We start from the raw sequence: 15,670 nt of genomic DNA, 5'->3' as shown, positions 1-15,670 counted from the left end.
GTACTCTTAATCTCTAAGCCATCTCTCCAGCACTTTTTTTGGTTTTCTGAGATAAGATTTAAAAAAAAAAAATCTTATGTGTATCAATACAGCCAGGTTAGATATGCAAGATTTAAAGTAGTAAAGTAATAAACATAACAGATCAATAATAAAGTATTTTCCAGTTGAATACAAAGTATCTTTATAAACACAAAGACTACGGAATACTTAAAATAGGATCTGCAGAATCAATAGGTTGATAAGTTGTAAAACTCAAACCCATAAAACTGAGCTACAGATTATCTTTGACTCTTAAAGTTATGAGTAGGCACCCAGAAAATTACATACCTAAGCAAAGTAGAGATCAAGTGAAGTTCAAATTGAGGGTGGCAGGAAGAATATTATTTTATGTATATAATACAAATTTTCTGAAAGTCAGTATCTTTGCATTACCTCACTTTCTCTCCATTTTTTAAAAATGTGTTGATCACTTAGCCTATGACTGTAGTAGAATCCAAACTGATAACTGCTTTGAAAGAATACCCCTTTTTGTGTGTGTTCATGTGTGAGTGGGTGCATGTGCTCTGGTGGGTTTTCTTGTTGTGTTTGTTTGGTTTTAAGATAGGTTCTGTCACTGGCTAGGAGCTTACCAAGTAGGCTGCTGACTCTTTAGTATTCCTCAGAGTGCCATTTGTCTCTGTATTCCCATTGCTAGGATTGCAAACATAGGTCATTCATTTCCACATAGATTGTAAGATTTGCTGCAAGTCCCCAGGCTTACACAGTATGCAGTTTTTTATGACTGAATCATCTTCCTCCTTCTAAACAATCCAGATATCTTCTGAAGTGTTTTGAATGGTCAACTACTCACTATTATTGAAAGAAGCTGTTTGGTGACACAGCACTTCTCAAGCAGTATTGAGAAAGTCCTTGCTGTAGCAGCCCACAGGGAGGTGAAGTCTTGTGAAGGATTTAATGAACAGTCTGTATGGATTTGCTTTGAGTTAATGGATGCTAACTGCTATTCCCATTTTGTGGAAGAAACCTTAGTCTCTAAGTCATGGCTATAATGAACATGTTTAAAATGTAGGGCTCCCATCATAAAAGATAGCATAGTTTTTAAAACCTGACATATTTAACATATTAATCCCCTTCATGGAAGGCACTTTGTTTTATTGAGTATATTTTATATACTAGAGAACTAACTTTTATCTCCTTATAATAAGTATTCCATGGGAAAAAAAATGTCTTGCCTGGTAGAGGCATCCTTCTGCCTCTTATCTTTTGATCCTTGGAAGCTGGAAAAAGATGTTTTTTTCTCCTTATGGTTTAATCTTTACTAGACTTTTCATAATTGCTCATGTAATGCACGTCTTTCATGATTGCTGTTTCTTTTTCCCTTATCCACTTAAAAGTTATTCATACCTAACATATATAATTAATTAACTATTTTATTTCATAATAATATTCCACTGTAGTCATACACTACATTCTACTTGTCAGTGGTTAGAAATGTAAATTATTTCCATTCTTTTAGTTGCTTGTAGTAATGCTGCATGAACATTTATGTAGCATGTTTTATTTGGGTGCCCTTTCATTTCTCTCTGGTGATTATGTAGGAGCCATCTGATAATTCTGTCTAGCATTTTGAAGAACTGTTGAACTCCTTAACAAAAGATGGTGTAGACTAGTACACTCTCGTGACTTGAGCCTGCTGTGTTTACTAACTAGGAACAGTTGTTATTAGGGAAGAAAGAATTGCGATGTAAAGATAATAAGTGACAAAGAAATGCTGGCTGTGACTTGCTCCTGTCTCTTGAATCACAAAAGATATCAGTTGATTCTGAAGGTGCTGCATTCATGAAGCCTTTAAATAAAAGCTTATTCTACTGGCTAATCTAAGAAGGTTTCATATTGAAATTCATATGCATATTGAATGATATCTGAAAGTCTCTATCTTTACACTCTGGTTCAGAGTCTATTACCTTCAAGATACATTACCTGAACCAGTTTAAATCACAGAATTCTTATTTGTTAAAGGGGTAATTAGGCCAACATTGTTATAATGGGAGGACTAAACAAAATGTTTTATAGAAAGGCCCTAACAAAACTTCATGCATTTAATCCTGAGAGAATGAACTCATTAAAAAATACCTTTAGGAATTTAATGAAAATACAAATGACCTGGAGACTAAGGAAAATTTAGAACACAATACCATCGTGGGGTCACTTGCTTTCAACAGTATTTTTCAAAGCCCACATTGTATATTTTTAATCCCTGAATGTGACAGTTTCTCTAATTATGTGTCTACACATTTGTACCCACATTCAGCCCATCATTATATTCAAGACACACCCACCGGACTGTAGCTAAGTCTTTAATGAGTTACTAATGAACAACTTAAGCTTACATCAGCATTCAGAACAATCCTAGAGAGTGTTGAAAAACCATTCCGATTACAAAGCTGTGGCTTTTAATTAGACCGTAGGCCCAATAAAATTTCTTGTTTTCTCTCTTCCTACTTTGACAATATCGAGTGACAAGTAGCAGCTGTACCCTTATTTTGATATCATTAGCCATACATGAAGTTAAAAGGGCTGAATTCAGTCAGTGAAATTTGAGAAATCATTGCATTGATCAGATAAATGGACAAAAAACATGCAAACATTACAGTAATATTCTGCAGTGTTTCATTTTTTTTTCTTGGACTTAAATGACTTTTCAACAGATTGATTTTGTTGTTGAATCAGAGAATAGCAGATGACAGGAGGAAAAAAGATCCAGATACAATTAGATCATGTAGGAGTAAAAACAAAAAACAAAACAAAAGAAAACCCTACCCATCTTATAAAAAGGACACACAGTCTGCTTTCACATATTACCAACTCACTACAAGCTGTTAGAGATACCACGGAATTAGTAGTTATAAATAATACCTGAATTAGATCAAGGGTTCTCTTTACTGGAGCTCTCCATGAAAGTCAACATTGGTGCTATTTCTCAGTAATCCTCTGTGCTACCTTTTCCTCCATGATTTTAATAGTTGGTGAAACCATGCAAAACTTAAGGGCACATGCTTTCATAAAGAAGGAGAATAGTAGGTAAAATATGAAACAAGAGGCTCTCCCTCCAGGAATGCAACACAATAGCTTGAAAGAGGACTTTTAGGTTTATCACAATAGCTTGTAGTCTAAATTACTGTGATAACTCTGTTGTATAGGATACTGGTTGCTGTTGGCAAGCTTAAGTTGAGCCTTGCAACAGATAAAATTATATTTATAAATATAAATATATGTGTGTGTATATAATTTTCTATTATATATAATTTCAAATATATATTTGAAAGTAGGTGTCCAATAATAAATATAATATGAACATAACACGTACATGACATAACCAGTCATTGTGACGTTTGAGCTAGTTAGCATATCTTCTGTATTGTTAGAAGTTTTTGGCACTCATTTTGTGTTTGTGTTGACCATGATGAGGAAGAGCAGGTAATACGCTAAGCATGCACGGGGGGGGGGGGATACAAAATAAAACTATTCTTATTTTTTTAAAACTATTTTCAAAGATGCCAGTTTTGATTTAACTTAGCAAAGACTGAACTCCATGAATATACGTATCATGTTGCTTATTTTTCTCACACATAAAGGCTAAGTGGCAGTGTGATTGGAAAAGAGTACTCCAATACAATAGCTGCACAGAATTTTAAAGAAATGATTGATTTTAGAGACTTCTGAACACACTCCTTCCATAACATTAAGAATTAGTATTCCTCAAGAGGTTAGCAGACTAAAGAAGTCAGTATTCTAGAGAAAAAAAATTCCAAAGCTTGAGTTTTGTTGCCAGGAATTACAATGTTTGTGTACTGTTTGCAAAGAGCAGGTGCTTTTAGTCGGGGGGGGGGGGGAGCGGGGACATTTACAGTTAGATGCCATGCCTTTAATGAGCAAGATACATAATAAGCATTTGTTTAATTTGAATGATAATGAATCTGTCTTTTGGGAAAAAGCCAAATTAAAAAAAAATTATTAATGAATTGCCTACTTACGTTCACAAGTATTTGAGATTTGTATTATAGCATTACTTTTCAGTCAATGCAATAAGTCAAAACCCTGTCCTACTTACCCACCTTACAGTATTAAAAAAAGTTAAACTATGAAGCCAGTTATAATATAGTGAAAAGAGTGTCTAGAAGTCCTCTTCTAGCACTGCATAAAAATTTTGTTTTTAGCTTCATTCACAGAGGACCATGCAACTCTTCCTCTCTTAAACAAACTTGAACACTTATTTTCATTCAGTTTTCAGGCAAAAGATTATTTCATTTCACTGTCAAGAGCTAAATTATAGAGAAATGTTGGGAAATGAATCTGAAAGGCAAATAGTTCTCCACACAGGATATATTTGTACTATGTAGGATACTTCCATCTAGGGAAAGGACCTAATAAGTGAGATGGACTTATACTCAGCATTACTATTAAATGTACTTCATGGTACAGTGGGAGACAAATCATCACCACTGAACTATTTGCCTTAAGAGTATACATGTAAAGACGGGTGGCGGTGGCACATGACTTTAATCCTAGCACTGTGAAGGCAGAAAGGCAGGTGAATCTTCGAGTTTGAGGCCAGCCTGATCTACATAGTGAGATCCAGGTCAGCCAGTACTGTTGCACAAAGCAACCATGTCTTGGGGGCAAAAAAAGAATATACAACTAAAACAGGTTTTTCAATGTCACAATTTCTACATTATAATTTCCACTCATGGCATCCTTAGTCAGGGAGTTGAGCTGGAGTTATTGTGACTACATTTACATATTACTTTGAAGCCAATAGCAAATTATACAGCAATTTTATACACCTTAGGGGGAAAGCAACGAAAAGTTAATCATGGGCAGCAATATGATGCTGGGGGAACAAGTTCCTTTCAGGGTTACATGAGAACACAGAAATAATAAACAGCCTTTGTTTACACAAAAATAAATGAAAGTAAAAGCCCACCTTACCTGGTGGTGGAGGGAAAACTCAGAATCAAGTAACCATTGTTGCTTGTTAGACAGGTATAAGACAAGAGTTCAAACTTGATACTTCTAAGAGATGATAATGAGAGACGAAAAGTACACAGGTTGCCGTGATAGCTTTCTTAGCATACATTTTAAATTCTGTATGGATCATACTTAATTAACTAATAAGATGCCTTGCAAAATATAACCAAAACTCAGAAACAGATGACTTGCTTAACATATCCATAGTTCGAGAAAGCCGATTACTTTGAACCCAGATAGTCACTCACATATTAGTGTCTTTGAACTCCTCCCAGCAGTATCATACCCATTGCTTTACAGTCTATTGTTTTGTTGATGTTCCAAGCTCATTTTTATGATTGACAGTTTGCTAGAAGAAGCGACTGGGTAGGGGACTAAACTGAGGAGAAAAGACCACAGAAGTGGTCAAACTTCTTTGGAAACAATGGATTTATGTTTAATTTGATAATTCTCTTATTTTGAAATCATAATATAATTATATTATCTCCCCCTCTCCTTTCCTCTTTGATACTGCTCCTTGCTCTCTTTCAAACTTATGGCAGATTTGATTTAATTAATTGTTTTTACATGCTTATATGCTCACACATATACACCTATATTATACATATGTAAATACACACTGCTCAGTCTGTATTGTGTGACTTGTATTTTACAAGTCAGTATTGACTTCTGAACGTGCATTACAATGGGTATTTATATTTCCTGTTTATAACTCCCCCTGTCCGTGCTTCGTTCCTTCCTTCATTCCCTCCTGTCTTTCCTTTCTTACTACTGTTTTGGAAATGATTCTTGTCATGTAGTCTGCTCTTCCTATGAACTCACTTTCTTCCAGATTCCTCCTCTCGATTGCTAGTATTATAGAACTTCACACCATGCCTCATTCTTGTAATTATTTCAACTATATAATCTATATATAATAGAAAAATATTGGCACTACTATCAAAAACATTTTTTTCTTCAATACTTCATTTTTTTTCTGGTTTCTTGTCTTTATACAAACAGCACCATGAAATTTCATACGGGTGATGTCCTTTGATTGAGAGAGAAAACACAGATATGGCATAAGTCATTTCGTAAATCCAATGTGCTGTAAACTAATAGTTTTCCTACCTCCTCTATGACTATCTGGAGACTTTTCACTAGGAAATCACAAAGTTCTAAAGTGATGAAAGAGTCTCTCTAAGAATTGCTGAATGTCAGGGCTATAATTGCTTGGAATGAATATCAAATATCACCCATGACTGCAACAATTCATATTTGGAAACAGAAGATGCACCATTTTCTACCAATTACTCCTTATTTGATGTTTTAATAATTACAATGAGCTGGGTGGTCAAGGCCCATGCCTTTAATACAAGCACTGGGGAGGCAGAGGCAGGATGATCTCTGTGAGTTCAAGGCCTGTCTGGTCTACAAAGCGAGGTAAGGACATGGAGGCCTACATATAGAAACCCTGTCTTGAAAAGAAAAACAACAAAACCAACAAACTTAAAATGAAAGTCCTGTTTCTGTGATGGTTACAAACAAAAAGCATGGTGGACTTACTTTATTTCTTCTTATTATTCTAGGAGCAATATTATCTTATAACCATATTGACAGAAACTATACTCTCAAATACATGTAGAGGGTGTGAAGTCTAAAAGAGAAGATTGCTGAGAAGCAAACCTGTTAATTCCACATGTTGGCAGTGTTTTTCATCAGGACTTTGAAAAAGTACCTGTTCTCTTTAAAACTCTAGACAAAGCCTTCAAGAATGTAAAGCATGTCTTCAAGTATCCAAAGGCATCCAGCTTCAAAGGGGAACTGAATGGCTTTTTGTAACCCTGTATAGAATTTATACAAGTGGGATACAAGTAGGTGGAGAGTGCCAGTATAGATATCACCTTACTTGACAGGAAGAATCTCTTTGCTTCAAATACAATTGTGCCCCAAGGGCAGCCAGCATAAGCTTCTAATTTTTTCTTCCCATGTATTCTGGTGGATATATCAAGTAGTTTATTTAATACTCTAGTATGTGAGTTGAGGAATCTTTCTATGTGAAGATTCCAGGGGTTTACTAGGCTTTTAATCATAGTTGTCATTTTGATGATTAAATTTTACAATAGTTCTATGGCACAAAAATTGGATGTAGGGTTACACCTGAAGCAGATATGTCCTTGGAAGTTCTGAAATACATTAATCATAGTATGTGCAATATTTCTTAAGATAAAAGTTAAAATTTGGTGCTTTGCTGTCACTCTTCAGTGAATGTGAAATACAATGAATTTAAGTGAATGTGAACTATATTGCACCGAAAACACCTGAGTCTCATTTCCTCCAACTTAAGAGTAATATTAATTTAACTTCCTGTTATTTTTTGTTGTTGTTGTTGTTTTTGTACCCTGTTCATGAAATCATATTCTTCCCTCATGCAAATGAGCTTTTGTGAGATCTTTGATTGCTTCCTGCTTAGCTCTGAAATATTTTCTTTGTAGTTCATGTGGAGAAAATGTTCAGGTAGATCCAGACACAGTGTTATTTGTTGTCTGATGTCTATTGCATATGCATTTTATCAGTTGTCATTCTCTGCTTGCTGTAGAATTGTCTATTCCCCATCCCCCAAATATCTTATCTCTACTTCAGAGGAAATCCCTGTTTTAGTTTTTTTTTTTTTTTTTTTTTTTTTTTTTTTGTTTTTTTGTTTTTTTAATCTTTCCTTGTCATGTCATTCTCTTTCCTCCCAATAATTTATCCTAGATAGAAACTTAAAAATGACTATAACATACATAGTCCCCATCTCATTGTTCCTCACTGTCTAGCATTCCAAAATATTCCCATTGACTTCTACCCATATTGAAACAGTTGTGCTAACTCCTAAATGGTTCAAAGCCATTCCATAGAGCAGACCTCTGCCATAGCCCCAAGTACTTTTTGCTTCTGATTTGTATGATTTGGTATGATTTCTTTTTTGTAAGTTCAGATATTACAAAGAAAAAATTCTCAGTTTGAGTCTTACCCCCATGTGTGTCTTCCTTAAAGACCCAAATAACACCCTTTATAGCTTACCCCATTTATGTTTTCTGAAAACTAGCCATATGTCTTTATGGCATTCTTTTCTTCTTTTTGTGTTTGTCCCAATGGTCCTAACAATGCCAGTGGTTCATTGCACATCTTGTCCTCTACTCTCTTCTATACCTAAACAAGAGCTGACACTTGATGAGAACTTCATACATGTTGTATGAATAACATCAAACAAGCTCACATCCCATCATTCCAAATGAGCCGGTATGTTAACTTGGCATAAAATAAAGTTTATCATCACCACTAAAACAGAATTTTTTTTGCATAACATATTATATAACACACTTTCACAAAATGTCTTGACAGATAATTATTGTAAAGATGTTCAGAAACATGTGTTTGGAAATAGTTGCATAAAATATACAGCTTCATTATCAGTAGTATAGAGGATAGGGACTTGAGAAATTTGAAACGCACTTTTTGATACATTTCATTTATGTAGCTTGTCAAAATGGTGTTTGAACTGTTTTGGTATGTATACATATTCTAACAATGCTATATTATGCTGTTTAAATGTAACACATACCAGTGTTATAGGCATAAAATTTAGAATTATCCGTCAGGTGGGTTTTCTGATTTTTAAATATATCTTTATTTCTTCTATAAAGGTATTATATTTTCATATGATGGAATGATATGGTTTTATTCTTAACTTACAAATAACACATATATCTAGATATCAGAATACTACTACATAACCTTGTATTAGATGATTATCACAACATGATTTTTCTTCATTGATTTTCTTAGTTTTTCCTTTACTGTTTAATGTCAGCCATATATGACAACAATATGTCTTTATACATGCAGCTGTAATAGTTATATATATATATATATATATATATATATAGAGAGAGAGAGAGAGAGAGAGAGAGAGAATGGTGTTTTCCTTTATAAATCTTTTGCTTTCTATTGACAGGTAGATTTCACTATCTTTCTTACTGAGTAAATTAATCACAGTTAGAGTAGAGAATTGTGTCTCGTTTATCAATTTACATAAAAAATCATGTACTTAAGTATCTCCATAGCATATAATATATGATTGTGTCAATTTTTTTAAACTATCATATGTGTATAATTTTATTTTATCATTATTGTCTTGGTCTTCCATATTTATTCATTTATGTAATATGCAACATTTGTCAGTAATAATCACTGTGTATATAAGTGACAAAAATGTATGTATATGTTTTCACATTAATATCCATCATAGCTCCTAATACAGTCTCTTTCAAAAATGTTAGCAAAATGACAATAAAACATATAAAAAGAAAACAGTCATATAACTCTGCAACATAACAAAACAAAATAAACAATAAAAATAACAAAATCCCTTTATATTGTAAAGCTTTTTTTTTTTATGTAAAAACTGAATTTGGTAGTCAGTGTCTAACTTCATACTTGGGTAAATTAGTGTCCATAGTTTGTATCCCAAAGCTATGAGACTATTAAAATATAAAGGACCCTTATATTTTGTAGGTAACTAGCTAATTCAGTTAGTGTAATTATCTCTATTTTTTTATCATGTTAGGAATGGGGATGAGAAGTTTTTCCTAATAAGGATAGTGTTTACCAATAACGGGGTGAAAAATTCATTGCTCATTCCCAGGTTTGTCTGAGTGGGACTTGGGGTGGCTGGTCCTAAGCCTGAGTCTGCCATAGGGGGCTGCCTTGGGGATGGCCTCTGAGTTAGCAGGGGTCTGATGGTGCGACCTGCGGTCCCCGCAGGTGGCAAGCACAATGAGAGACATCCAGCCCTTGCTGCTCCACTGCGACACGCTGAACGCAGCCCAGGAGGCGCTCTACCTCCCAGACATCTTCTTCAGCAGCCAGCTGCAGAGCGTGCCACCGCACATCGAGGACAAGGGTCACGTGGAGCTGCCAGAGGAGGTCGAGGACCAGGTGCCCCAGGAGCACAGGTTGCAGCCCAAGGTGCGGCCAGCTGGAGGGGGAAAGGGCTGGGGTGGCAGGGCAGGGGCTGATGGGAGGCTCAGTCCCAAGCTGCTCTGAGGTTGTTGCATTCCACATTTGCTGGTGGCCTGTTTTTCTGCTTTAGCAACACATGCCTATTCCGCTGGTGAGCCACATCCTCATTTTGAAATACTTCGTTTAAAATGCGTGGTTGTGATGGAATCCAGGGATTGTGACCCACACTTGTCATCCCACACTTGGAAGATGGAAAGGGAAACATCACTGTCCAAGGCATGCCTAAGCTATGTAATCAATATTTGGGCCAGCCTGGACTACCTGAGACCCTACCTAAAATGAAAAATCCAAAACAAAGAAGAAAAAACATTAAGGTTGAGTTAAAAGTACTATTTTGCAGTACTGCAGGCCACTTCAAATTACTTTTTAAGTAAAACATTTTTAAACTGTGAAATTGCTAGGACTCTGAAAAATGAGGATGAACATTTCTGATCATCTGGCTTGGGAACGGTCTCATCAATAGAAACTAACAAGGTTTTGAAAAGATTATGATTAAAGCATCGTGGTAAGGAATTATACGTAGTCATTTAAATCATAAAACCTCACAAAAAAAAAAAAAAAAAAAAAAAAAAAAAGCTAGTAATCACATGGAAGTGCTGGAATGTTCTTAAGGTCCAGCTTCCCAGCTGGTAACTCTATTGAATGAATCTATTGAGTCCAGCTATGAAACTCCATCGAGGAACAGTATATAATGTTTCCACAAAATTAAATACTATTTTTCCAATACTGTATACTTCCTTTTTTCTTTTCCCCATTCACAAAACTCCATAGGGCACTCTTATCCCTGTCATTTTCCCCCGGGGAACATAACATTCAGAGCTTTGTGCTACAAAGTGAGAAGTCCTGGGAAGTATTTGGCTGAAAACCATGAATTTCAAGTTACCCTGCTTTTTCTATAATTTTTTAAAGGGGAAAAATGTAAGACATGCAAGGGGGAAGTGAACATCACTGTATTTGTTGTGCTCATTGTCTAAGCCTCTTTGTGGCAACATAAAATAGAATGCGTTGTTTCCATGCTAGGATTGAGAGAAGTGTATCTTGAATCCATTTCAGGTGTAAGGAACTCCAGATAGTTAAACTCGGTTCTTCAGTTCTAGTGAGCACATTGAGAAGAAGTAAGGGTGTAGGGGACATGATGCTCACTGTGGCTTTGAGGCCCCAGTGACCTGGTTCCATCAATGTTCTCTAACTTATCCATTCAAATGATCATTTCTTCTTTGATATGTGTAAGTGGGGCCCATGATGGTGGTGGTGTCCACAGCAAGTAACATATAGCTATGTCTCTATTGTGCTGCAAAAATTCAAGGGCAGTGCAGAGTACACACTCTTCCTATTTCGCTGTTCCTCTTTTAGATATGACATGCTCTAGATTAGGCAATTTCCATTTATTCACACAATGGACGTCAATGGCCATGGAAATTTTGTGGTGATTTTGATATGATATGTATTGCACAATAATACTTCAAGTAAATATCATTTAAGTTACTCTGGTGTACTAGTATTCGTGGGAATTTCTAGAAAGCATGGAGAAGAAATCCAGAAATGATGTTTTATTTTTATTAGTAAAATATAAATGTTTAAAACAGTACATATATACCCATTTTTTTCAATTTTGTCTTCTAACAAAAATTCAGAATACAGGATAACTTTTCCCATATAACTCTTAGTAAGAAGTTACTTATATTTAGAATGTCCCCAATTTTTATTATTTTTGTTTCAAAACACTATTCTATATCACTAGCTTTTAATGCCTGGCACACATATGTCATAAAGCAAGTAGTGGTGGGTTTTAAATCATGCATATCTACAAAAAGTTTTAAAAAGGAATTATGTTGTATTTCATTTTAAACAGAGATGATTGCACGGAAGCTCATACATAAATGGAGTGTAAAGTCTGTGATACAATTGGAGGTGGGAAAACCATATGAATCAGACCATTGTGATACATTCAAAGATGCTGTCCTATGAAAGTAATTTCTCAGTGAGATGGAAGGTCATTTGAGATTGTTTCCCAGAGAAAGAGTAAAGAGGAATAAGTAAATATTAGAGGGACATAATCTTTCCTGTAGTGAAGACAGCCAGCCAGGGTGCTTAGATTGGTATTAAAAAATGAAACTGAAGTAAGAGAATCTAATATTCTTGAACTCTTTAAGTTGAAAAGACATGGGAGAATTCACACAGGAAAATGTCAGGGAAATCAAGTTCTTTCCTTACCCTTTTGTATTTCTCAAAGACAAGGAAATGAACTGTTGTAGGATGAAAATGTTGTAATCATATAGTCCTCAGAAAACAGTTTAAATAATGAAAGCCAATATTGATGTGATCAATCTGGCTTAAACAAACCCAGCCATGAAAACAGAACAAAGTCCTTTTCATCCTTTTCAAATGGCATTTTGACATGCTTGTCCTTGAATTTATTTAAATTTTAGAGTTTATAGAAAGTAAGAGCTAATGAGGGTTTGGATTGACAGGAACCAGAAATTCACTTCACAGTGAGGAAATAAGGCATGCATGTACGTGTGTGTGTGTGTGTGTGTGTGTGTGTGTGTGTGTGTGTACACTTGCATGCATGCATGCATATGTGCACAAAGACTCTTAAGTCAGAGTTCCCTCATACAGTTTGAGCCAGGAGGAAGTTTTAATCCAATTCCAGCCTAAATCTATGTGTCAAAATATTCAAAATATTCTTTAGAGGATATAGGGAGGAAAACGTATTTTAAAATATTTTTATTAATTTATTGGGAAAATATACTTTGGTAAAATTTACCTCCTCTACTTCCCCCTCCCCATCTCCTCTCATATCTACTACTACTGTCCTTCCCCACAACTTCATTGTTTTCTTTCTTGAAATAGTTCATCCAGTCTAATGTATGCTGCCCATAAATTCCTATGCATAGACCATCCACTGAGCTTGGTGTACCTACCAGGATCCACCCCCTTGATAAAAAGTGACTGGTCCTCTCCCCCAGAACACCAGCTGTCTGTAGCTTCTCTGTTAGTGGCAGAGGCATTTGAGTTCCTTTTTATTCCATGATAGACTATTGACTGGCTTTATCTTGTGAAGCTCTTCTATAGGCAGCCACAGGTGCTCTGAGTTCATGAGTACAAGAGTCCTGCCATATCCTGAAGATATATTTGACTCTGGTATTGCCCAACTACTGGCTCTTACAATCATTCTGTTCCCTCCTCAGTGATGCCCTTGATGTTGGCAATATAGAGGCCCCATTGGTAGCTGAGCACTCTATTGACATTTATTCTCTGCCTTTTGATTGGCTGTGAGTTTCTGTGCTCACTATCATTCACTGCACAATGAGTCTTCTCTAATGAGATCTGGGAGAGGCACTGATATGTGGGCGTAGAGATATGAAATTAGAGGCAGTATAATACTACATCCATTTACCAAAACAATAGCAGTAGGTTCACTTTAAACCATGTAGTTGCTGTTGTTGTTTTAATAGTGATCTTGCAGATACAGAGAAAGGTCACTGCAGATTTCTAACAACACCCTTGAAGACCACACAGACTGCATCAGATTCATACAAGCCTTCACTTAAAAACAGATAAAGCAATCTAACAATATTTTTAAAAAATTCTTAAAAATTCTATTCTGAACTCATTTTAAAGCTCAGTTTTCCTTCCCTAAGAGCCAAATGCTTTTTTAAAATTGTGCTTATATATTCTTTCAGTCATCTTGGAAAATCACATAAAATCATATCCCTCATTTTTAGGTACAAATTTTTACAGATGGCAATGCTTATATTGTATTTATAAACAAAGATAAATCTCAAGTTAATTATTACAAGTATTTTACATGAAAATCAACCTTCAAATTATTGTGCTATATACCTAATGCTACTTCAATCATTGCAGTTTGAAAAAATTAATGACCCAGAGAGAGATATTGGGGTTCAAGCTTCAATCTGAAGATTAGAGAAGCAAGGCATCTGGTCACTAGCTCTTATCTTTACCAGAGGGGTGATCCTCAGACTTTTCCTGACTTCACCGCTCCTCAGATTCACCTAGATTACTGTGCTCTCCTCAACATGGCTAGAGACTGAATGCCTCTACATCTTATACCTCTCAAATCCTGGGATTAAAGGCATGAGTTCTGATTCGCTCTCCTATAGTCCAGAGTGGTCTGGAACTCAGGAATCCATCTGCCTTTTTCCAGAGTCCTGGGATTAAAGTTGTATGCCACCACTGTCTAGTTTCTATAGCTAACTAATGTGGCTAACTTTGCAAACTGATCTCCAGTGGCTTTAGTAGATCATAAACAATATATTACCACAGTCCATTCTTAACATTTTTTAGTTTCCATATACATATTAAACTAAATGAGAACTAAATTAAGGGTCAGCAGCACAAAGAAAGAGTAATACCTGGCTTTGATCTCTCAGTGAGTGTTTGATTGCTGACAAAAGGAATGTAATTCAAGGAATGCTTTTAGAGGGCCTTTTCTGTTTATATTTAAGCATGGGAAGATCTCTGAAAAAGTAATACTAAAGACACATTTGAGGGGCTGGAGAGATAGCTCAGTGGTTAAGAGCCCTTGGCTGCCCTTCCAGAGATCTTGAGTTTGATTCCCAGCAACCACATGAGGGATCACAACCATTTATAATGAGATCTGATACCCTCTTCTGGTGTGTCTGTGTGTATACATAACAAATAAAGAAATTTTTAAAAAAAAAATTAAAAAGACACATTTAAGAAAGAGAGATTTTGTGTTTGCGCTTTACAGAATGCTAAATGTGGAAATTGTGGCTTAATAATCTTTATCTTGAAAGGTATGCTTTTGCTCATTGTTGTCTGTGATGTCATCTCTTACACTTTTCTTCTCAGCCAGAGGACCAACTAACTCTCTTCTGCTATTTGCCTTATTGTCTCTTAGTTCAACCATCCACAGGGTCTAGTTAGTATTGCTTTCCTGCTGATTCCAGTTACCAATACTGCCTTGGACACAGGACGTAAATAACTACCAAGTTCAGGGTACAATGATGTAGGAGAAAGGAATGCCTACTTGGCCTTTCTGGGTCACAGATGTTGCTTCTGAAGTTGATGGTGTGTGCACTGCCTCCTGGCAGACAACTCATAGTTAGCTCACCACAGAGGTAAAGAGAGACACAACTAAAACACAAGAGTTTAAGTTCAGTGTGGTTGGAGCATCAAGTCCAAATGATAGTTGCCTAATATTCTAGAAATGATCTAGAGAAAAGGAGCAAAGATATGAGCATAAAAAGAATAATATTATATTGTGAGGAATTTGGAATTTTTTACATGGCAGTAAGGAAAGCATTGTAGATATTAGAATTCAACAAGGAATGGTACATTAAAAACAGAGAAATGCCAATAAAACAAAAACAAACCACTAGACGCTTGAAGACAATATGGAGAGAGAGATTGACTCCATTAACAATATGGAGAGAGAGGTATGAATTAGTTGTGTTGGTGGTTCTAACTCCAGGAAGCAATGTCCATGGAAAGAATATTATAGTCATGGGGAAGGGGATGAGCTCAGTGCATAGGATCCAGGAAGCCCTAAGAATTATCCAAGCACCCCTGGAACCCCAAATAGTAACAATGAGGCCTAATCAATAAG

General features: G+C 35.7%; 1 protein-coding gene across 29 annotated transcripts in view; it reads left to right on the top strand.

Moving 5' to 3' along the window:
* The window catches only part of Adgrl3 (adhesion G protein-coupled receptor L3), a 734,924-nt gene that overhangs the window by 281,506 nt on the left and 437,748 nt on the right, over positions 1-15,670 (top strand). For 28 of the 29 annotated variants that reach the window (XM_051198505.1, XM_051198478.1, XM_051198481.1 and 25 more), the window contains one exon: positions 9,817-10,020. The exons of the other annotated variant lie outside the window; for it this stretch is intronic. In XM_051198505.1, coding sequence (XP_051054462.1) covers positions 9,817-10,020 — 204 coding nt within the window. The remainder of the gene's footprint in view (positions 1-9,816; positions 10,021-15,670) is intronic. 29 annotated transcript variants of the gene reach the window in all.

Source organism: Phodopus roborovskii, unplaced genomic scaffold (assembly GCF_943737965.1).
Source record: "Phodopus roborovskii unplaced genomic scaffold, PHOROB, whole genome shotgun sequence".
Lineage (NCBI taxonomy): Eukaryota > Metazoa > Chordata > Mammalia > Rodentia > Cricetidae > Phodopus > Phodopus roborovskii.
This window is presented reverse-complemented; position numbering and strand designations above follow the sequence as displayed.